Source organism: Sceloporus occidentalis, unplaced genomic scaffold (assembly GCF_023333645.1).
Source record: "Sceloporus occidentalis isolate IW3139 unplaced genomic scaffold, rSceOcc1.0.p SCAF_1, whole genome shotgun sequence".
Lineage (NCBI taxonomy): Eukaryota > Metazoa > Chordata > Lepidosauria > Squamata > Phrynosomatidae > Sceloporus > Sceloporus occidentalis.
Window position 1 is genome coordinate 278917525 of NW_028316981.1, and position 25443 is coordinate 278942967.

At 37.9% G+C, this 25443-nt stretch overlaps 1 protein-coding gene across 5 annotated transcripts in view; it reads right to left on the reverse strand.

The window, feature by feature from the left end:
- AP3B1 (adaptor related protein complex 3 subunit beta 1) overlaps positions 1 to 25443 on the reverse strand; it is a 207715-nt gene that overhangs the window by 38537 nt on the left and 143735 nt on the right. For all 5 annotated transcript variants that reach the window (XM_089494600.1, XM_089494591.1, XM_089494621.1 and 2 more), the window contains exons 23-24: positions 11834 to 12065; positions 6799 to 6883 (exon numbers count right to left, since the gene is read on the reverse strand). In XM_089494600.1, the coding sequence (XP_089350726.1) occupies positions 6799 to 6883; positions 11834 to 12065 (317 nt within the window). The remainder of the gene's footprint in view (positions 1 to 6798; positions 6884 to 11833; positions 12066 to 25443) is intronic.

The following is a 25443-nucleotide window of genomic DNA, read 5'->3' on the forward strand; positions in this document are numbered from 1 at the left end:
AGGATCGCGGTAAGTTGGAAACAACTTTGAAGGCATAAAACACACACACACATTGCTGTAAGTGTTTCAAGATGGGCCAAGCAAGTATTGGGTCCAATCTTCAAGTTCAGAATTTTCTCTTTATTTTTTAAAATTAGGTTCATTTCTGAACAGCTTAACTTAATAAGAAAATACTACCCATCGAAGAGTTCATTTAACTTCCTGTTAGATCTTCTTTTGAATTTCATTACTTATCTAAAAATAACATATGTTTTATTACAAATATCTGCTTTTTCCTTATATTGTTTGCTTTTATTGAACTACTATATCCAATGCATTGGTTGCCTCACAACAATAGTTGATTTTGCTATGCAAAACACACGACCAATGACTGGCACCTAAACCGATTGATCTACCCATTACCACTATCTCCCTTCCCACACAAGCCTTACTACAAAGCTATTGATTAAAACACTGCCGATCGGTTTCCATTTTCTGATTTTGGGCAGGCTAATTAAGAAAGTGAGTAATTGTGATTACACTGCTTCAGGATCAATTACATTTGATGTAAGACAAAGTACTCCTTTCGGAACAACGTATGGGGAATAATTATAATCAGAAATTGTTTATGGGTGAGCCTTCCCCTCACTAGAAAACCACTATCACACATAGTTTCAGTTGTACCAGTTCTAACATATTCCAAAGAAATCACCATAGCTAAGTGATTTGAGCAGACATGCATTTCAGCTTAGTTAAGTGACAAATATGCTCTATTTAGGAAATGTTTAGGGGGAAAAATTATATATTTGCAACATTTCATGTGCACAGACATGGAAACCAATGAGGAGCAGGGACTGATTAGGGTTTCTACCCAAAATAAATACCTTCCACATATTCAAAACGAAAAAAAAACAAGCCAAAGAAAACACCACAGCAAAGGACCTTAGCAACATAATCTTTGGCAGCAGAAAGCAGCACAACATACAGCTTGCCACTAGACTGAAACTTAAACTGACTAAAAGAAAACAGGCAGCCAAGTGTTTCCTGCACTTCAGCCTTGAAAAAACACAATTTTCGTCTAAATAGGAATGAACTTTACTGTCCTATGCTTCAACCTCCAAAACCATGATGGTTAGAAGGATTTCACAGGAAATGATAGCAGCCCACCCTACATGTCTCAAGCCACTGCAGGGAGCAGCTGAGCAAAGTGGGCCAGGTACCATATTCTTCAAAGTCTTGGAATGCCATTACTATTGCAAAAGAGTTGCCACACTTAACTGAGTTCAATGGACCTATGGGGTGAAGGCACTCTGAGAAAGTTTGCTGCTGTATTCTGGAGATTTAGGGAAATGATATCAGCCATGCTAGACCTCCCTTGCCTACTAAGGACTGTATGTCTTCTTCTTCTCAATAATTACTACTACCCATCTTCTCTGCCAAGCTCCTTATCCCATTTAAAAGTACCGGAGAAAAATGTGCCCTCTTCAATACTCTTTAAAATATTCTTCTAGCTGAATATTTAAAATTCAACCTTCCTTTAGCAATATATACAATTTTAAACTAAATGAATAGTTTATTTCAATTACAACACAAAAGATATTTGCATTTCCTATAACAGTGTTTGCAAGTTTGTTTCTTTTTTTAAAGCTCATAACGGACTATAGAAACACAAGTAGAATGACCTATAGAAACATAACTATTTTCTTTTTCTTCATTTCAGCTCTAAACTCAGTGTTTAGCTTGAGCTGTGTCATTGGGTTCACATTGTTCAAATCATTAAAATGAATACACCTCTGGTGTCTCAGGCAAATCTATTTACAGTGACGTTACTCATAGACTGTTGTTGAAGAATATTGATCTTTCTTGTTTGTCTAATAGGAAAATAATAAACAATTACTAGGCAATGTTGGAGAAAGTAATCAGTTTTTATATATCACTAATACAGCAGACCTCCCAAAACATAAAGGTGATGATCTGCATAAAATCAATGCGTTATGCTGCACTGCTTATATTCATCACTGCAATCTCAGGTCTTCAGTGGCTTAAATCTGGAACAGAACTATTGGTAAGCTGAGAAAAGTGCACTTAACAGTATACATGCTCTGTAAAAATAAACATTTAAAAACATTTTTAGCAATGAGCAACACAAAATCAACATACCATACAGCAACGGTATGTTATCTTTATGAGTTCTCAAAAATAGATCTTTCCTGAATACTGGCCCTGCATATCATAGAATTTTAAGATTAACATTTTATTATCCTACTATAACCTGCTACAGAATGATAAAACAACTATTAATTAAAATATTTGTATCTTGCCTTATATCAAAGGTCTCAAATGAATATATAATAAAATCAATTTAAACAATATAAGACAATTTAAATAACTACTGGTTATTTTAAAAGAATAATCAAATAATAAAAACAAGAAAATAGAAAATCCAAAGTCAGTGTTAACTGTGGAACAAAGCAGAGGGGATTACAATATAAAATATTAAAATATACAGCAGCTTTAGTATGTTTAAGGACCACAGTTAGTCAGCAAGCTGCATCCTTTTCCACTAACAGGATTATTATTATTATTATTATTATTATTATTATTATTATTAAATAAAAATTTAGTGAAATCACAGCACTTACGTGTTAATTATCTTATGGAAGATTAAGAAGATAACTATTCCAATGAAGAACTAGCACACTGAACACTTAGCAAACACTGATGCCCTCCTGATCCAGCAAACTAACAGAAAGTTCTTGATAACTACTTTGACTTTCCAGTAGAAAAGCTAGTTGTCTGACATTCTTCAAAGCAAGGAATATTTATTTTTAAATATAAAACTAAAAGAGGAAAAGAGCTAGAAATTGGAACATTTCAGTTAATACAGAACAGGTGAAATACGTAGAAGGATGCCACAGCTCAATGTATGTTTGAAATTGCACCACTTCAGAGTGCTATGTATGAGGCTCAGGAATGTGTCCTCAACAACAAAAGAAGACTAACAACATAATCTTTTCCCAAGAAAGTGGAATTTACTTTAGACTAATTTGGCCTCATACAATAGCTTTGTGTAATAATGGGCTCTCTCATTATCTGGGCAACACAGTTGAGGGTTACAGTCTACCTCTAGGTTAAAAAAAGGTGTTAACCTAGAGGTAGACTGTAACCCTCTGTAAGGGGGACTGTAAGTTACATTTATTTAGGTCAGTGGAGGAGTCAGAGAGATCCCAAGAGACAATTACCCAGTGAGAATGGCCAGCTGCACAGACACCTGAAACTTCAGATACTTCTCAGTAGGACATTATAAAATCCTCATGATGCCACAAGGCACAGGGAGAGACCAAGAGAGACTTTGGGGTTGAAGTCCCTGCCTCACCTAGGGGGAGTTCTAGTCATAGGTACTATACTCCCAGTCTTCAACATGGACATCCAGTACCCAGGAAATCAGTACTGTAAGCAGAACAGGAAATGTCCAGATATTAGCTCTAGGGAAAATATGTTTCTTTTTAACCCTGCCTGTGTATGATCTAGGTCACTCATGGGAAACCATTTTGGGGCCAAATGCCCAACTAAAAGTCTTTCTGGCACCAGGTGGCATCTCTGGCATGCGCACTATAGATTTGCCATCACAGATCTAGGTTGCTTGTATCTTTGTAACTTTTAAGTAACTGTCTGAAAGAAGTTGCCTTAATGTATGAGATACCTTTTTGCTACATAGACTGCTTGCTTAAAATAAAGTTTCCTTAAGATCTCTTCTTCCCACATTCTTTTTGACATACATCCTCAGTGTGTGTGCATGTTTGCATAGGATTCTCATCTCCTGGAGGAAGCAAAATCTCTGAAGTCAAAGGGGGGGAAAGTGTTAGATAATTTTTCACTGAGTTATTGGTTAAGGGGGGGGGGTAAATCAGTGGGTGATAGCAGTCAGGTGATCTTAAGATCTCTTCTACTCAGGATCGGAGGGGATTTACACCTTGTTTGGCTGATTGCGCTAATGTGTGCGAATGTTGTGTATCTTCAAGTCGTTTCCAACTTATGGTAACCCTATCATGGGGTTTTCTTAATAAGATTTGTTCAGAGGAGGTTTGCCATTGCCTTCCCCTGAAGCTGAGAGCATGTTACTTGCTCAGGGTTACCCAGTAGGTTTTATGGCCAAGCTGGGAATTGAACCCTGCTCTTCAAAGTCATAGTCCAACACTCAAACCACTACGCCACACTATAAACCAAAATCCCCACCCCACTTCAGCACAAAGATTCAATCTTTTCTTAAAATAGAATGCCCCAATATGGCTGTATCAGGAAACTGGTTTAGTGCTGGTTAACACTTCAGGACAATAAACATAAAGCAATATTCATTTTGCCAAACTCAGATTACTGTAATGTGAAAGGCTCCCTTGCAGATATTTGAAAAACTGCATTTCATGCAAAATAAAGAACATGTGGGAGTTTAGTACTTAAATCTCATTACAGGTTCAACATAACTACTTATTTTGGTTGACTGTTTCTGAGACCAATGCGAGGTGTCTTTTGGGTTTTTGTATTCAAAGCCTGAAACAATTTAGTACTGGGTTTTCTAAAGAACTGCCTGCACGTTTGTGAACCTGCTCAAGTGTTAAGGTATGTGTCTGAGGACTGGTTGTATGACCCAGTGGTAGGAGCTCTTGGTTATGAGTCCATAAGCTTGTTAATTTTGCCTAGCAATATGGGACTTTGCTCAAAAGCTTCAGAAAGGCTTTCTGCTTGAAAAAGCCTCTTTCCAGGATCCACCACAGCTTGAAGACTTCCTTAACTTGGTGGGGAGTGGTGCTAGTAATTGATAGCATTATATAGATGCTGCCTTAGTCTCCACAGCTTGGCAAACAGGAAGAGGAAAAACAAGCATAATTTCTTGGCATTTTGCAATGGATTTTGATGATGAGATCAGGAGAGCTGTGCAGCTGCATATATAGGATGATGAACATGGATGGTGACAGTTATTGCAGTGACTGCAACATCTGTATCTTGTTTCCTTCTTGCCAGAGGATATGTAGGGCTGCATATGGAACAATTGCAAGCCCTGTTGGGAGAAAGATGCAATAGCTTGAGGCTCATGTAACTACACTTCAACTTGTTAGAGAAGATGAAGACTTTTGGAGCAAAATCTCCTGAAAGGGCAAAACATGGAAGATGCTTCTAGAGACAGATAGACTATCAACTATCAAGAATCATGCTTCAAGTATGAAGCTAAACAATAAATTCTAAGTTCCCCAAATCAGAAATGATGAGGCACAAGACAGGGACAACAGCCTTACTACTCAGAAGGCATGGAAGCAGTTATTCCTTGCTGAGAAGTGGACCGAGGGATGCGAGGGTCTGATATGGTGTCTTGAGAAGTGTGCTGTCTCCCAGGGGTGAAGATCAAGATATACAGTGCGCTCGCGTCATATGCGGGCATGCTTTATGCGGCTTTCAGCATACGCTGAAAGCCGCATGGGGAGAATGGGCGGCACATCCCATGGGGACAAATGGGGTGTATGCCCATGGTGCATGTGCGCCAGCATGCCACCATGTGCACAAGCCCCATTCATTAAAATGGGGCTCAAGCATAGGCAGTATTTGCTTTACGTGGGGGAGTCCAGAATGGATCCCCCGCATAAAGCAAGGGCACACTGTAATAGAAATGCTGATTAAATTAATCAAGCCCACTGAATATTCCTCCCTAACTTCAGATCCACATTGGCACAAATGATACCACAACATATTGTAAGAGACTATGAGGCTCTGAGTATGAAGCTAAAGGATCTTGAGGTACAGGTTATTTCATCTTTTCTTCCTACTGACAGACATGACTCAGGAAAAGAGAGAAGAATACTAGAAGTGAGCAACTTAGCTCTTCAAATGATGATGTCAGGAAAGATTTAGTTTCTTGGAACACAGCCTGCACTTTCATGTGAAAAATTTACTAAGGCCCTTGCTGAGATGAATTATGTCCAAAAAGTCCAGTATATACCAGTGGCATCCCTAATGTGGGTGTCATCTGGGTGTGTATGTGTGCGTGTGTGTGTGGGGGGGGGGGGTGAACTGCCTTGCTCTCCCCCCTTGCCTGGCCAAACTGCTGCAGCCCCCACCTCCAAGCCTTCAGATCCCACATAGCTGCTGTCGTGCAGGACTCTGAAGGCTCCTCTGCCCCTCCCCAGCAGCCACAGCTACTGAGGGGGCAGTGCTGTGGCCTCCAGAGGGCCTGTTTAGGGTCCAGTAAAGCTGCTGGGCAAATAGGAATGCCCTTGCTCACTTGCTCAGCAGCTGTGCCAGTCCCTTTGGGAGTACCACACTGGATGATACTCCAGAGGGGGATTCCATACTCCTTGCACACCTATAGTGGCACCACTGGTATACACCTTTGTTTCCTGACACCATGAAAATTCTAAGAGTTGGCAAACTATAACATTTCTTCACAGATGGCATGCTGAGGGCATACATCCAACTGTTAGTCCTAACTAGAACACAGTCACTGAATTACGGAAACTAAGTAAGTGTTGGTTGGAATTAATAATTGGGTTTAGGGCTATACATTTAGCAATTCAGTCTCAACAGAAGTCACATAAAACCGGCCAACTTGCTACATCTGTAAGGGCGCTCTTTTTTTAAAAGTACATTCACCCCTCCTATCTCGCGGATCTGAGATCCGCAACCTTGAAAATCCACGGAAGGGCAACAGCCACTATTTCAATGGTGTAATTAAATACATTGGATAGGACATAACAATAAATATATTATCCTCCATTTGTTTCTACTGCACATAAATGGTTCACTTTGAAAAGCCACTACAACATAACTTACCACAACAGAAAACTGGCAGCCTGAGTAGAATCACAGAAATCAATTCCCATTGTGACTGTAATAGATTTTCCAGGTTCAAGAGATTCTAGTAAAGAAAATATTTTGAACATGAATATAAAAACTGATACGGGTACAGATAAAACAAAATATTCCAATACTAAGCAAGTCTTTTAAAAACTGCATTAGGTTTGGCTTTGCACAGTTTTGGAACAAATACTGGTTGGTTTATTGAAAAAGTATTTGTTATTAGAATTATACAGAAAATTATTAGATTACAGTGACAATTAACTGACCTTTTGGGTTCTCTTTAGTGAGATGCATGTACATATGCATTTATCAGAGTCAGAAATGACACTGCAGATATTGGGATGACCTTGGTAAACTGTCATTGAAAAATTATCTAAAATGTATTTGCTATAAGTCCTAAATAAACTATGGTGTGTTATCAAAAATTATACCAACTGAAAATTTATGCATAACAAATAATGTATTGCAAAGGAATCCATGCATTTGAGGTAGCATGCTCAAGTTTACAAAAGTTTATGCTACCAACTTCTCCTTCAACTAATCTCAAAGATGCTACAAAATCCCTTTGCCTAATGACTTTCTAGATCAACACAGCTATGGCGCGTTACAGACCACCGGATTGCGGCGGTCTGCTGCCGCCGCCGGTTGCTGCATCCGGGAACCGCAGCAGCCAAACGGCGCGGTTCCCGGATACAGCAAAGAAGGAGCGTGAAAATCGTGCTCCTTCTTACAGCCCGGAAGAGATGCCGCGAGGTGCTAGTCACGCACTCGCGATGTCACTTCCACCGCGTGACATGCGGACGCAGAGCATCCGTTACGTCAAAATGGTGGCGGCCGTGCGGAACGGCTGCCGCCATTTGTTACGGACTCAGTCCATGCTAGGGTTAGAAGCGTCTGGAAGAGACGCCCCTTTCTAACCCTAGCACGGACTGAGTCCGTCCTAGGGTGCCCGTTTGTAACGGGCCTATGTCTTTTATATAATTTACCATATTATGACTTACTGCATATAAACAAAATAAACAAGCTTCATTGATATACCACTTCATACCACCTTAACAGTGTCTAAGTGGTTTACAACTGTAAGCTAATTTGTCCCAATAATCTGGGTACTCATTTTAGCGACCTCGGAAGGATGCAAGCCTGAGTCAAGTTTGAGACCTTTTGCTGGTCTTGAACTCGCAACCTTGTGGTTTTGAGTGAGTGGCTGCAGTACAGGCATTTAACAACTGCGCCACCTTATACTCATGTATAAGTCTAGAAATTTAGGTCAAAAATGCTCCCCAAAAACCTGAGTTGACTTACCCATGAGTCAATGTAAGTACTGTATCTTAACTCTTATTTAAAAGAAGGAACCATCCCCTGGTGAAAAGCAAGAATATAATCTGTCCTGAAAGCACTGACACCCTCTCCCTTTATTCCAGCGGTTTTCAACCTTTGTTGGGCCGTGACCCCCATTGTGGGAGAAAGTCCTGCACGCGACCTCCCTCATTGGTTGAGAAGCCAAGTGGGGGTGGGACTTTCGACCGCCTACAAGCCCCAGCGGCCTTTGTGGCCAGAAGTCCCACCCCTACCTGGCCTCCCAACCAATCAGGGAGGCCACCGGTGAAGAAGGGGCGGGACTTACGGCTGCAAAGGCTGCTGGGGCTTGCAGCCCTGTCCTTGTCCCCTTCTTCCCGCGGATGCCTGGCACCCGCGGGGAGAAGCGGAGAAGGAGGAGGCGGCCCCGGCCCTTTCCCCTTCTCCTCGCAGGTGCCTTCAATGGCACCCGTGAGAAGGGAAGAGGATGAGGCGGCCCCGGCCCCTTCTCCTTGCGGTAGCCAGCACTAGCGCCGGCACCCGCAAGGAAAAAGGGAGGAGGGGGAGGCAGGGGGGAATCCCAACCTGGCGACCCCCAAGAAAGGGTTGAGCAACCCCCAAAGGGGTCGCAACCCCCAGTTTGGGAAACCCTGCTTTATTCTCTCCTCCATCTAGCCTTAAGGGTGAGCACAAAGTGTTAAGTCTGCTGGAATTTTGTAAGTTCTTTGACATTGTTTTGCTTTGCTTCATCCTTTAGATCCTTTGTTATATGCTCCTAAGTTTTACCCTCGATTTATCCATGGGTCATAGCAAAATCCATAATTTTGGCCCTAAAATTTGCCCTCGACTTATACATGAAGTTGACTTATAGTCGAGTATATATGGTACTTCATTTTAAGTATTTTAAAAGGAAGCAGTTATACTTTATCAGAGGCTATTAAAGTCTTAGCAGACAGAAGTCCTTATTCTATCAATACCTTCAGAAACTAAAGCAAATTGTATTTACAATTTTAGATGACAATATCTGTATTCTATAACACATCTATTCATAGCTAAAATACCTCATAGTTTTACGGTGAAACAAATATGATTAACTAGTTTTACACAATAAACCATATGGTGTATGATTTCTAAAATGCATCTTCAAAAAATTTTGCTCAAAACTCAGTTCTGTATTATTCTTGGGAGAACTTATTGATTACTTTCATTATAAAGAAACCACTTACCTTCCTTTACACAGTGCAATCCTGGACGTGCCTAGCAAAAAGTATGCCCCATTAAGTTTAGGGCGCACATAAAATGATTGCAGTGCAAGCCTGATTGATCGCACAGAAGCTTATGTACTCCATGGTTGCTTACTTCTTATGTCAATGCACATACTAATTACAAAAGGAATTCTCATGTTATGTTTTACTAAAGGATTCTCATATGACCTTTGATTACTACTCAGTTTAGTTTACAATATTCCCCCCCCCCTATATTTTGGGGAAATTATGGTTAAAATTATTTTCAATATATTTATTTATTTAATTTATATGCTACCCTTTTCCCAACAAGGGACCCAAGGAAGCTTATTTCATAAATTAAAACAAAATACAGCTAAAACACATTGATGTTAATAAGAACATTTAAGGAAAAAAATTAAAAAACTATCATATTACAGCACTAATTCTACATTATTTTAAAGCATTTAAAACTAACTATGAGAGTAAAAGTACAGAACGCTTAAATGATCCAGTTAAATCAAACCAGCCTTGTTAAATACGCCTGATTCATTCATTTACAGATAAACCATATAAACATCAAATTGAGAGTAAGTTTGAAGTGGAACACCACAAACCGGGACAAAATGTAGGACAATTATAGGATAAAATTTAGCCCAAAATGTAGGACATTTAAGAAAAATGACCTTAAATGTCCTACATATGGGGCTAAATTTTATCCTACAATTGTCCTGCATTTTGGTCTAAATTTTGTCCTACATTTTGTCCCGGTTTGTGGTAGAGAATTATGGCAACCTTAAACATGTGGACCCCAGAAAAGGGTAGGCAGGGAGGTTCAAGCCCCCACTGAAGACCACAGTTAAGAGCTCAGCTTCTGTGAAATGATTTGGCAAAACTGGATCACCAAGATTTGAGCAAGGAAAATTTGATCAAGGAATATTAGGGTAGTAGTTGTTACTGTGCCTGCAACCTATCCTAGGAACACTTTCCTGGAAGTAAGCTACACTGAGCACATGGAGAACACTTCTAAATACTCATTGTGCTTGTAAGAATTGCCATATTTAAGGATAGTTCAATGATAATGGATTAGAAAAGTAATCCAATCTCTACCTGCAATTAGGTACAATGAATAATAACGTGTTCGGCAATATTAAGCTTCTTCACCTTAAAAAACAGTTCTGAGCTCCCTGCTATTATCATATTTTATGACTGCTACCTTTGCCAAGCTACCCTTGCATAGGCACTGTGGGAACATGACCATATAATGCAGATTATCTGCTTTTTCCTTCCTTTCCCAACTTTTGAAATAGGAAAGCATTTTGTGAAAAGTTGTGGACATATGCCCATAACATTTGGTTGTCTTTTAAAATGACAGTACTCTATGTGATTCAGCAAACACAGCCTCAGTGCAAACTTCCAGAAGGTCCTCTGAGAATTCTCTGACAATAAAAGAATGTAGAGATAACAATGATGCAAAAATAACTATTAGTTTGCTTGCAGATCTTTAAAATCTTAGGAGCCTCACAATGGGAAAAAATGTTGCCCTCCTTTCTGACTGACTGGTTGTTTAGAACTTGTGGTGTAGCTGTTAAGATTAAACTTCCTCATAATATGCATGTTAAATAAAACCCAAAATGGATGACAAGATTAATAATTTTTGGAATGAATTAATTTCATTAAAATATATGAACCTATTCATTCTTTATTTTAATCTGAAAACTATCCGGATAATTCCCCCCCCCCCCCCCAATTTTTGACTACAAGTAATACCTCTGTAAACAATATAGATGTGATCCTAGGTATTACTATTTTAACAGAAAATGTGGTACCTCAGGTAAAAATAACAAAAAATAGGGTTAGGATCCTGCACCACAAAAATTTAGAGCAGTTCAACATGTTTCAGAAAATGTTTTAACCAACACTATTAATATACACACATAAAATGAAACAACAAGGTCATGTAAGCCTTACATAAGTATAAAATCTTCTAGAAACCACCTGAAAGCTTCTTCCAAAATGCAGTCAAAGTTTTTTCTTTTTTAGTTTTTTCTTTTATCAGTTTCCTTTTTTGATGGCAACACTTATATATTTAAGAAAGTCCCATATTCTACTGATGAGAGAGTGCATGTATGGATGAGAAGCCATGGAATACTATTCTGGAGAGTGCTGTTCATCTATCTAAATCTAACCCATAAAATTTTATGGTTGATGATCACTATAATCTAGTTTACTTATTCAATTATTCAATGCTCATCTGTTTGACAATCTGAAATAAAAAAATAAAACATTATCCCTGTCACTCATACAAACCAGGCTGTACATTACATTTTAATGGAACTATGAACATAACCATGCATTAGATCATAATTCATTTATAGATATGAACCTTTATCTAATTAAACTACATAAAACAACAGTCAAAAGATCTACCAACTTCCAGAATTAAAGATTTTTTTAAATAAACAGTTCTGAAGTAACAGTTTAATTACCTATTGAGTTAAACATATGCACTCTCATGCCAGCAGGCAGCTTTTTTTCATCTAAGTGGATATTCTCCATCTTCTGGTCACTGGTGTTTGTTAATGTCACTTGGACAGAAACCATTTGGTCATTATAAATGCATGGTTGTCTTGAGAAGTGATAATGAGCTGCTAATCCTTTCCCACTCATTCGGTGAAGGAGTTCATGAGTCTTCATTGGCACAAAGACTGGAGCACTGACCTGTTACATGTGTAATAAGAAATGCCATTGAAAATATACTATAAAGTTCTTAAGGCAGGTCAAAAAAGATAGTATGATCCAAGAAACCAACATTATATTCCATGCACAGCCAGAACATTAGGAGATTTTTGGAGAACTGAACAACCACCCTTGGAAGGAAAAATATCAAAGTTAAATGAAAGTATTAAAGCACAGAAAGAAAGAAAAAAGACAGCAAATAATCGGGAGTGGATACTTCTCACTAATATGCTCTACATCTGTATGGCACTGCTTGACATCTCTAGTTGTACGATCAGAATGAGCTCTGTTCAACAGACTGAAAAGCCATTGCCAATCATAATAGACAACATTAGGGTAGATGGACTAATATTCTGCTAGTGTAAGATGGTTTCAGAACCCTCCATAAAATCCTTGGATGTTCACGTCTCATTACATGTAGTGGCATAGTAAAATGGGGTCCTGTTCATAAAATAGCATACTTTTTTTTTTTTTTTGGGGGGGGGGGGTTAATATTTTCAAGTTGTGGTTGACTGAGTCCATGGATAAAGAAACCGTGGATATGGCGGGCTGGCTATATATATTTAAAAGACATTAGTTCGAAAACCTTTAAAGATGTAATGCTTTGAGTGGACCCTGGGAGACCAGCATTCGATTCCCCACTCAGTTAGAGCAGCCCCATGGATGACCATGGGCAAGTCACATTTTTCAGCCTCAGAGAAATGCAATGGCTCAGAAAATCTGTGATAATTTAAAGTCCCTCTTGGATGAACTGCTGTCAATGGTTTCAGATGTTTCTCACCCCATTCTAATATTCTGTTCCATTCTTCTAGAGAACAGAGAACAGGACCCGGAGCAAAGCTACAGGAAAAGAGATTCCACCTCAACATTAGGAGGAACTTCCTGAGAGTAAGGAAGACACTTCCTCAGAGAGTGGTGGAGTCTCCCTCCTTGGAGGTCTTTAAACAGAGGCTTGATGGCCATCTGTTGGGGTTGCTTTGACTGAGAGTTCCTGCGTGGCAAGAGTTGGACTGAATGGCCCTTGTGGTCTCTTCCAACTCTATGATTCTATGATTTCAGGTTTTCCCCATTAATGACCATTGCTCCTGAGCAGACTGGACATTGCAATGGGACTCCCAACCATAAAGGCGTGCATCTATGGTTAATAATATTTTCTCCTAATAAATGAAGAAAATACCATTGCTTGTTGACTTGCCCCTGATCCACCACTTCAGATCCTTCAGAACTTGTCCTGATAAAGGGAAGATGTAATGTTTCTTTCTCAATACTGACAATTGATATCATATGAGGAAAAGTTGGAGAGGCATTGCATGAAACCTTGGCCAAGGAATCAATTGAATTCTTGATGTCAACACTCCTAACACTCTTGTTAACTGTATCACTGCTTTTTACTTTCAAATCAAATACGACCCCATTTGCCTTATTTCTGACTCCATTTCCAAAACAAACACACAAACTTTCCCCATATATGTGCACTTAAATCAGATGCTTGTCATCTTCAGATGATCCTTCGTGTAGTTCACTATGAATCACAGACATTCCAAACACTCCAAAGTCTTCCTGAGATATAATTTCGTCCTCACCAGGCTCTCAGCTTTCACCAAAATGTCATCCAGATAAGGGTGCAAGAAAAATACTTGCTGCTTCTGGAACTAGCCAGTAACAGGGGAGCCTAACTGCATACAGCACAGGCTAAATCCCTGTTTCCCAATTTGTCTTTTGACTGACCAAGGGCACCTCTGTTTTAGCTAGAATAAGTTTCAGTTAGAACAATGTAAAACAGCGTTTTTCCTCATGTATGCAAGAGAATCCTTGGGATGCAACAACCACAGATATGTACAGGCAAATCCATGAATTCAAATAATCCTTTTCACTAGTAAATAAAGAAATACAAATAGGTTTTTTTTTTGTTTTCCCATTTAAATACACACCTTGTGTAAGAAGAACAACCTACATATGCCTAAATGGCTTGGGCCCAGGTTACTTGGAGGACCGCCTCTCCCCATATAATCCGCCCCGCACACTCAGGTTAGCCGGGAAGAATCTGTTGAGAGTTCCGATTGCGAAATATGTGTCTACCTCGCAAAGGGCCTTTTCTATCATGGCCCCAAAAATCTGGAACACTCTTCCTGATGAGCTCCGCTCCATCACCTCCCTAGATCTCTTCAAAAAGAGACTTAAGACCTTCTTTTTCCATCAAGCTTTCCCCCATGTGCTCTGATATTATGTAATTCCCCCCTTTATATGTATTTCCATCATGGATCATCAGCTTAGCAGGCTTTATTTTGGCTTATTAGTAATCTAAATAGTTTTAACGTTATGTATTATACTGTGATTTTATTGTTGTATTTTCTTAGTTGTGTATACCGCTTTGATCAATGCGGAAAAGCGGTATAGAAATAAATTTTATTATTATTATTATTATTATTATTATTATTTATTTATTTCAAAAATGGAATTTCAGTTGCTGAAAAGTCCATAATTTTAGCATGTTAGCATCCAGTTCAAGCAGTATTTGTAACCTGTCAGTTGCCTCAAAGAAAATGTCATTACAGGAGCATGTCCTCTACACCTGATAGAACTGAAAACAAAATCCAGATGAGAGTGAATGAAATTGTTTCATATATGACTGATTCAATGCAAATGTTGTAACCACAGTGAAATAAATTCCTTCCCTAAAGCATAAATTTAACAACTGTGAGATAATACACTACAAATCCCATTGGCATATGTTTAAGAAAGTCATCTATGTAGTTCTGGATGTTTTAAGAAAATAACCAATCAATTCTGCAGACACAACATTATTTCTAAAGGAAATCTGTGTGTCTGTAGCTACAAAGAGACAAACCACACATATTTTATCAGTTTATTACAGTAAGCAAATAAGCGTGGAATGAGAGTGCACATAACTGTCTACTTAGTGCTTACTGAAACATTTATAAGAGCTGTTATATCCCTAATAACAGACAGACAGCGTGCAATTTTAGAAAAGAGAAAAGCTTCACATTTTCAACACTTCACTAAAAAGTAACTGAAGAGTGTAAAATGAAAAATACTCTGTGCAGTTAGCTGGTAATGGACCATATTATCAACTCAAGTTAGATTTATATGATACAAACTAATCACTAATAGTTATTTTATGACATGGTATGTCAGCTTCTTTGGGGGTAGATTTAAAATGAAAATTGTAAAACTTTTAATTCCACTGCTTTAAGTAGCTGTAATACAGCTTTTTTTAAAAAATGAGGATATGTAAAATTTCAAGTTGTTCTCAGAAATGCTCAAACTGTGCAAATATATAGTTGAGCAAGGGCGGTTCATGCTGTAACAAAGGCCAATTTGTGTGGCAAAGTAGTTCCAAAGGCTATGAACTACATTCTGTGCTTTCTGTGAACCAGCTCTTTACTAAATTGTTCTTAATTTTATTAAAAATATACTGCAGGTTCTCAGGCAGCTGCAAGGTCTCCCAAAAGACAATGATGACAGTCCCCACTACATTGCTGATACAGAAACATCTCTTCAAACTTGTCACCTATGTAAACTGCAGTCTTTGAAACGAAATTTAAAACTGATCGGCTTTTACCCCTAAATGCTGGTTCTTTATAATGGCCCTCTCTGACGGGCCCTTTGTGGCGCATCCACAACGTGCTAGGGTTGCCTTGGGGCGGCGCATGCACACGCCCTGCAACCCTAGCAATCAATCAAATTTTACTGCTTTTGACCAAAGGTCATTGCACAGCACAACAATACAATAATACATATAACAATATAACAGTATAAAAATATATGTAAATTATATCTGAAATGCGGGTATCTCGTATCTGGTACAGAATTTCTGCAACCCTAGCACGTCGTGCACATGCCACCGTTATGCAGCGCCTTACACATGGCATGCGTAACCGTTACGTCACAGCTGCGCAGCTTCCATACGGAGCTACGCTGCTGCAACGTATATGCGCTGTCTTTGGCGCTTTGCGGTGCAGCAAAAAGGAGCCGCTTTTTTGAGCTCTTTCTTCTGCTGCACAGCTACGCCACACAATTTGTATGTTGCGGCACAGCTGTGCAGCAGAGAGGTGCCGAGGAGGCGCCTCTTCTGGGCGGTCTGTACCCTGCTAATGTTAGTTCTCCATAATAACTTCTGTTGTCAAACTACTGTAATTAAATATGCCAATATTGAAACAATTCCTCCCACTACTTTAAAAAATCCTTTTTGTAAATGTTTATTTTAAAGAAAGAAACAATTTGAATATGATGAAGTAGACTGAGCTTACAAAAGCATGTACTACAAACATATTTCATTCTCACAGATGCTACAGGTTTCCTTTGTATCTCTTATAGAAGAACAAGTCAGTCATAGAATCATAGGACCACAGAATTGGAAGAGACCTATAAGGGTGATCTAGTTCAACCCGCTGTCATGCAGGAACACAGAATCAAAGCATTCCTGACAGATAGACATCCAGCCTGTTTAAAAGCCTACAAAAGAGGAGACTCCACCACTCTTCCAGGGAGTGTGTGCTTTCCACTGTTGAACATCTCTTATCGTCAGGATGTTCTTCCTAATGTTGAGGTGGAATTTGGATCAAAAGTTCCTTTTGCGTAAGCAGAATATTATAAATTCTTGTTTGGAAAAAAAGAATTTGTTAATTTGATCCTATCTGAGATATCAGTGATTGTGGACTATTCTCTGAATCTGCATCAACTAGGTTTTCAAACCTTTGGTAGACGTCCGAGCCAAGGCTAAATAGACAAATATAACAACAGAGTTTAATAGACTTTTTAGTTACAAAATTTCACTATTACATGAGAGGTGGAGAGGCCTACATCTTGCAAGTTATTCTATGATTATATCAACAGTTATGTAAACAGATGGCATAAAATATTGCATAAATTTGAAATTTAAGAACACATGATAGCATGCTGGCACGACAAAAAATGATGCCTAAGTGAACCTCTAGCATTGCTGACTTAATGGTATGCCAAATGTAACCTTTCATATAGTCAGAGGAACTAGTAATGTTCTAGTTCAGTTTCTTATATTCAAGTAGTATCAAGTGGAAGCTTACCTCTGAAGTACAAATAAGGAAGAGGAATTCTAGAAACACATAAATGGCCAGAGGTTTGGGGGTTTTTTGCTTTGAGAAGGAGACAGTTTCCACTATACCCAAAACACCAGCTCCATACTGGCAGATCAAATTAGGCAAGAAGGCAAAAATTAAGTATGCAAGTGGCAGACTTCATCTCACTAAGGGGAGAAACAGACTACCCCAAAGGGGAGGCTTGAAGTTACCCCTGACAAAGCTGGATCAAGGCTGTGGCAACCACACGCTACAGCCCCAATCCACCTTTTTACCACCCCCAAAAGAAGTAACAAATAGTGTGCCAGCAAAAAACTGATTTTTCTGCCCCAGCGTGGACAGAAGCTAGCCTTCAGGTGTTCTCGTGGCGTGCGGTGTGTAAACACTGTGCCTTCAGAGCACCTGGAAGCCAGCCCATGTTGGGTAGTCAGGCAGCATGAAACTGGCTTCTGGTCAGCTTCAATGCATACATTGTCAAAATGCTGTGCCCTGAAACTGCCCGAACAGCGGTGCAAAGGAGCGGTGTGTTTCGCCCCTATGTATCTTTTTAATGTTTCCAAGTTGCAAAAAATATCCCAGAGTAATATCATTGTAAGGAAAAAGATGGAAAACCGGGCCGGAGTTTTTATTTCACCCATACCAAGTCATCCACCACTGAGTCCATTTCAATAAGAACAATAAGGTCGTAAGCAAGCATGCTTTGCCAAATCTGGCCCTACCTCCTACTTCAGCAAATCAGTCATTACTTCCCAGGCTTCAAGAAGCCGGTGAGGAAGACATTTTTACCTTACTAAGTAAAAAGCTTTATTTCAGGCTCCTATGAAGCATCAGAAATACATTTTCCATGCCTTGCAGCATCATGACCTGCCTCTAGTTCTTTGGTCATTTCACTATATGAGATATTTCAAATGGGCTTTAAAAACATCCTTTTAAAACAGAACTGCACAATAAATCTGAAAATAAAATTTTCTTCTCAGAAGTTTTGTTTATGCATCATTTTGACCAGCTTTTTATATATAAACATTTGAGATGTCTATTTCTCTCTTTTAGATTTACCCTTAATCTTTTAAAGAAAAAAAAAACAAGTAAAAGGTGTCAAACAATGTACTGCATGTATTTGGATAAATAAAACTCAACTGAAACCAAAAAGACAGAATCCAGTCATTTATTGGAGTCATTTCATTTGCTACAGAATTTTTGCAATTTATTTTATACTGAAGTAATTACATTATATTTGTTAAAATAATACATTTACTTCTAAAAATGCCATCTTTCAAGTTATAAGAGTGATATATGAATCACCACATTTCTTTGAAACATTATGACTGTTTTTTTCAAGATGAAGCTGAAAACTTTATATTGACATATTTCATAAAGCCAAATCCTCCAAGTGCCCTGGAAATGTAAGGTGCAGTAATGCAAATTTGCCTTGTGCCAGTAGAATGCTTTGAAATATGAGCACTCTTCATGAATATTAAGTTCTGTCATATGCCACAGATTTCGTTTGAAACAGTTGACTTCACTGAGACTAGCTATATGCTTTGGTTTTATAAAAATGCTTAAACACTTTGCTGCATCAGTCATTAACTTGCAAAATTGTCCACTATCAAAAGTGCAATGAAAAAAAGAGCAAAATAGATCTTATAGAAAGCAGAAACTGTAAATAATGTTAAACTCTTTCAAAGACAGATACTTGAAGATTATCGTTATACTATTTAAAATGTTTTAATTTCATCTTTCAGTCACTGTTTCCAAGGCAACTTACAAAATAAAGTATTTAAAACAGTAATGCAATTTATTAAGAAAAATATTCAGCCATAAGGTGAAAAACTGGGAACATCACATAATTGTCTGAGGGAGAAGTTCCACAGTCAAAGCACAACTATGAAGGAGGTCCTATCCAATCCCCAGTTTACCTTTTCACCTTCAGAGTTGGAATAACTACAAGTCAAAGACTTTATAGACCTTATTAAACAAGTTCATATGTGAAGCGTGTCAAAAGAACAGCCTCTTGGACTTAAATTACATGTACCTATTTGCTCAAGAGGTTGTAATACAATGGAAAAAGAGAAGACCTTTGCAGTTGACACCAGAGGAGCTCCACCCAGCCAAAAAGAAAAGAAACTGGGAGAAAAAAGTAATTATACCAAATGTTTAACTGATTTGGCTTCAGACTTGGCCATACTTATTGCAGACCAATTGAAATCAATAGAACTTAATGCTTTCATGACCTATTGCAAGCAAGACCCAGCCCCAATCCCAAATTTACAAATTTAATAAAAATAACAGTGTAAAACATTTGGTAACCCTGTTACAGCACACTATGTAAGAAGCTTTGGCAATAATGAGAAGCACCCAATGGCTGCATTCTGTTGGTGGAATGGTGAGATAAAGCAGAACCAGCAGGCACAGGGGCAATTCTCCCTCCTCAATGTAATCCTTCTGTGAAACCTCCAAAATTATCTCTGTAATACTGTGGAGCCTTCCAAATTTTGTTTTCAGTTGGCACAAAGTGCTGAAGGGGGAGGGGAGGGTAAGAAAGCTCTGCTGCAACAGCTAATAGAATGCTGGATTTATCCCAAAAGTGAGAACCACATCTTTATACATTTTAGGTAATAGAAAATGAACATATTTTAGGCAGTCTGTTTCCACAGCAACTTACATGTTACACTGAGATTAGCATGAATTGAAGTGAGGTATTTTTATGTTTTGGGGGTCTCTTTCTTAACATCTAGAGCATTAGTGGGCAAGTTCCTGTTGCTGGGTAGTCATACTAGTTCCTCTGAAATCCAATAGAAGCTACAATGTCCTACCTCTTCCTATCAATGCAAAACCCTAGCAATTCAGCAAGAAAACAAGATGTATGCTTCTCATTTGACATGTTCTCCAGAAGAACTGTTTGCATTTTGTGGTGGCAGCAGAATCTTTGGAAGTGGAAAAGACCCAAATGAGCTATGCCCAATAGGTTCTTAAAGGGAGCGCATGCAGCTGTAACCCACATGTCACCCACCACAAGTCTACGAGGTTTCTCAGACTGTAAGTAATTTATTGTGGTCAAAGAGGCTTGGTAGTGTTGAAATGTTTTCAAGTAAGATAGCAGTTAGACTGCATGCCATTTTGTACATAAAATTACGAAGAGTAGATTAGGAAAGCATCCAGTTTTCTAGGAAGTCCAAAACCAAAATATCAACACAGACTCTATCTAATTACTGAACAAAGTTGATCTTTAATTGTGGCCTTGGTAAATACAGTATATTTATTAATACATTTTCTATAACATGTTTTGACTTCATCAACGAACAATATCTTAATTCCAAACCCCTGTTTGAATACACTGCTGTATTGAATACACTGCTCAAGGTCTGTATGAAGCAAGTTTCAAACTGCATATTATCACCTATTGACAAACACAACATTTTATGAAGAGCCTCTGTTCACGCTGACATCTATCTACCTTGTGTAAATAAGAAACAATTCATTTCGTAACCTTGACTTTAAAGCCCAGCCTTTCTACCTTTTTTCTTTTTTCCTAAACAAGTGACAAAGAACAAGGAAGCTGATTGAAGGGGTCCATTATGTATCAACTTAAAGAAAGGCAAAGTGATTGATGAAACTAGCAGTCACCTTCACTGCTAGCTACTGCACCTGTATCCTTTTTGTCAAATGACCTGAAAATCCTGCTGACAGTTCCACATTCACTACAAGGATACACTGTAGTTTTGAATACTTTTATTTGCCTTCAAGTCTTTAGGGACACATTTTTTGCAACTAAAACTGGATTTTCAGCATTTTTGGTCTTCTCTTCTCAAATCAGTTTCTCATTCTGCTACTGAACAAGCTCATCTTGGAAAAATTGATAGCAGCAGGTAAACTATGACTCAACAAAAATATTTCGTAAGATTGAGTAATGCAAAATCTAATGATCAAAGCTGGAAAATTATTAAGCTTTATTTTTAAAAAAATCTTAATTTGAGAAAAGACAGGTTCTTTTCCATTTATTTCAGTAGTGGACAGCTTAAACTTCTGAAAACATGAGACAACTAATTATTAATTTATGAATTGTGCAATATCAATTGTAATTAATTAACCTTTTTGCATGTGATCACCTGTTGTACAAATTACATTTTTGCTCATTTGCATCATAAACTTCAATGGAAGATACCAAAGAGTGGAGAGTCTTCTCTTCACCAAATCCAAATTACTTCTTATTGTCTTCATGGCAATCTAACATTTTCTGAATTTGGAGTCTAAAATACTAAAATACTGACTATTCTCTTTAATTGAAATGTCTTAGAGTTAAAAGGGTTTCAAAACAAACATGTCCAAACCTCACCAGTATGATGCAACATATATGAACCAGAGACAAATAAAACTACAACATATAGCACTTTCAAATAAAAATGCAAAATAATTTGCTAAATTTGGATACAAAACCAGAAACAAAGGTGAGTTTCTTACTCAAATAATTTGGCTCTAGGAGAGGGAGGGAGCATGGCTATATGACTTGAACAGTGATGTGTCTTCAAACTTGGGGGCTAAACATTCAATTGGAAGTCAACTTTTAATTCAGGATTAAAACTATAGTTAATTACCTGCTGATTAAGTTAAAACATGAAGCTCCAGTATATCAAATATATTCTTTATCAGAATGTTTTTTCCAACTGTAACTGAATGCATTCCCCAATAAAGCTGACTATTTTTGCAAGCACTGAGCTTGGCAACAAGCACAGTATGTTCTTTCTGAAATTGAAGAAAACCCTACTAGGCATTAGGACACTTGAGAGGCAGCAGTATCTCCAAAGGATCTGCTGTGCTCTGTGTGGGACATAGCACCATTTCCTCTGGGCATTTATTACCTGTTAAAAACCAATCTTTTGGTGAGTGGCAGTTCAGGGTTTTTGAGAGCAAGCTGCAATATTTCTTCGGGTCTGCAGAGTCATAATTAAAGCTGAACTGAGTGGAATTGGAGAGGGAAGGTCAGCGAGGTGCCGTATGAGAGATGAGGCTGGGCTGATGGGCACCAAATGAACAAATTATGATGGGCCCCACTCAATGTGATGAGGTCAAATGCTTGTTTCTACCCACTGACAGTTCAATTTCCCTGCAATGTCTCTCGGTTCTCTATGAGCTAATTATGAATGAAAAGTTATCAACTCCCCGTACCAAAAGCGGCTTAAATACCATTTCTTGGTGCTCTTAATGTCAAAATATTGCAAGAAACAGCATGTTGGCCCAGTTTTTGAGACAAACAATACCTGTCTTGATCTAAATATCAATGATAACCCATATATTTTTGTGACTTATAGCATACAGGAGACAGATTTGCCAGCTGTCATCTGCTTAGCAAAAATAATAATTTAATCAAGCAAATCTATATTATGCTTACAATCCATTTCCACAGAAATAGCATTGAGCTCATAGCATTCCATATCACGGGCTACATAATCTTCAAACAGCACTATATATTTTTCCTGGGATGATGCAACTGGATTATTAGGTTTTAAGCATCAATACTTCTATGTATCCCAGCATACAGATTTATTATCTTAAAGCACTTCAAAAACCATCGACATAATGCAAATTCTTTCCATAGAAACTGGGTTTAAGGGGTAATTTTCCACATCTTCTATTTATGATGTTCAATTATTTTCTTTGCATCTATAAGCATAACTGCTTTCAACTTTTCTGAATCCTATGATACCTAACAAAAAACAAAATGTAACATATATGTCACCAATTTTAACGTGTCAGCGGCAAATGGCCCATTAAAAATATAGCATTCTTTTCAAAATGCCTTAAATATTTCAGTTTACTTCAAAATCCTCATCTTTTAAAATTTGATATATTGCTATTCCCTTTAACATTAAACTCCTTTATTCTGCAATTAATTTCCATTATGCTCATATCCATTTGTTCCCCAGGTAAGATTTTTGAAAAGCTCACCCAGTCTGTCTCCTAAAAGAACCCATTTCCTAACAAACAGTTTCTCAACAACCATTCTACTTCCATTTAATAAAAACAGTTGCTATTATGAACAGAAGCATAAAGCTCAAGTAGAAAAATGTTCCAATCACTATAAATATTTCTACTAATATCTCCATGTAGCTCTACAAGCACATTAAGGAAGTTGTAGAAGGCAGTTCACTAATAACAACAAAGATTTAATGAATGAAATGATTTTTCTGTCTGTGCATCGTAGTTTAAAAAACCCACAATGGAAATCATTGCTCTTTTTAACCATCATCAATGATCACAGTATTTTCACAATGTATCAATTGTGATTGTGTATTTAGAGTATTATCTTGTTAGACATTGCTATCAAGAGGTATTACAATAAAATGATTGCTGTACCATCTTCCCTGTTTAAGTAGCACAATTAGCAACAGAGAAATGCAGTTCATTCATTACAGACCTTTCAGGAAGTTGATTTTTTCTAATTCTTATTGTAATTGCATTGTTCTAATCTTGTATTATAAAGGCAGCTGCTTGCCTATCATTTGTACTTTCCTCGTTAATCCTGACTCAGTGAATTAACCTTTAATTATGGCCGTTAAAATTGAAATGAGCCTCTTGTCTGGCTGGGGCTGCCCCCTTTCAGTGCATGATTCTGATGAAAATTTTTAGGGTCAATGAATATGTCCCATGTCATGTCTGATAGCTGCTAAAGATGTGAGGAGGTAAATGTTACCTTAGAAAGATGTGATTGAATTTTTAAAGAGACTGATTTTATTGACAAAATTTGAGATTTGTAATTTCCTAACAAAAACCATCCCAGCCATTATCACACATCAACTAATGTTAAGTGGATTTACACTTTATACCTGAAATTCTCAATAGTGGTTTAGCATTTAAATTTTCGAGTTATATCTACATGCAAATGTGACAGTTGAAAGAAGGGCAACAAGCCAGTATTACTATCTTGATTTCTTCCTGGCTGCTTCTTGATGTAAGCAAATAAGCGTGTATGTGTGTGCCTTCAAGTTGTCTGTTGACTTATGGCGACCCCATGAATTTCATAGTGTTTTCTTAGGCAAGGAATATTCAGAGGTGGTTTTGCCACTTCATTCTCATCCAAAGGTAACCAAGGCTGACCCTCCTTAGCTTCCAAGATCATATGGGTCACCTACAAAAATGTGTTTGTCTACACAGTATTTAAAATATTGTATACAAATGTAATATACATATGTATGTAATATGCGCGCGCGCACACACACATGTAATATACATATATATGTAGGGAGTGTGTGCGTGTTGGTGTGCCGTAAAGAGGTACTGTTTTAGAAAAAAAAACAAACTAATGTGTGTGGGGGGGATTGTTTTAAAACATTTTCATGTTTTAATTTTAGGAAAGGCAAGATAAACTTTAAACAATTACACCTAGTTCAAAACCAAAAGAGGATGAACAAACTGACTGCTTTTAAGACCAGATTCTGATCACTGGATTTTCTAAAAAGTTATCTTGAATGTTTTTATTCTCTCTCTCTCTCTCTCTTTTGTACTTTCATGTATCCAGATATATAAGAGGTACTAATTAGATGGTGTAGTGCAGAAAAATACACCGTGACTTTATTATTCATTTCAAGAAAGTTCCTGCTACCAGGGAAAGCGTTTACATATATAATGTAAGTAATCACCCTGTTACAAATGTCTGGCAATCTTAGATGCATTTTTTCCCAGATGCTAGAGGTGACATTCAGCAACTAGTATCTGCAGAAGCAAGATTGAATATTGCAGTATTTCCTGTAATAAAAGAAGGTTGGAAGTCTTCTCTCTTAAGTTTCAAATAAGCTCGTAAAACCTCTTATTTCACTGAATTTTCACCATTTTGTCTTTGTATTATTTACTGACGTTACCTCATATTCTTAGGTTTAATATACAAAACTGATTTTACTAATTTAAACATTTTAATTGTGTTTTATGTACTGTGATTTTTGGTGAGCTGCTTTGAGTTTATAACAGTGTTTGTTTATTTAAACACACAAATATTTTTAAAGATACCTATAATGCAGATTCAATGCAGACCTTCTTGTACATGCCAGTCTGATCGGAACAGCAAAAGGGGCACTGAAGGCATCTTTAATAATTGGGCATGAACACAGGGAAGCAGGGTTTCCTTCAGGTACACTAGCCCTACACCATTAGAACTGTAAGATCAGCCTCACACTTATCAGTGGATGTAATCATAGAAAACATAGCTCATAGTTTAGTTGCAGAATTCTCTCATTCGCTCCACCCCTTGAGTTTGTCTTCATTGGAAGATGAAGCATATTGGAGTTGGAGCA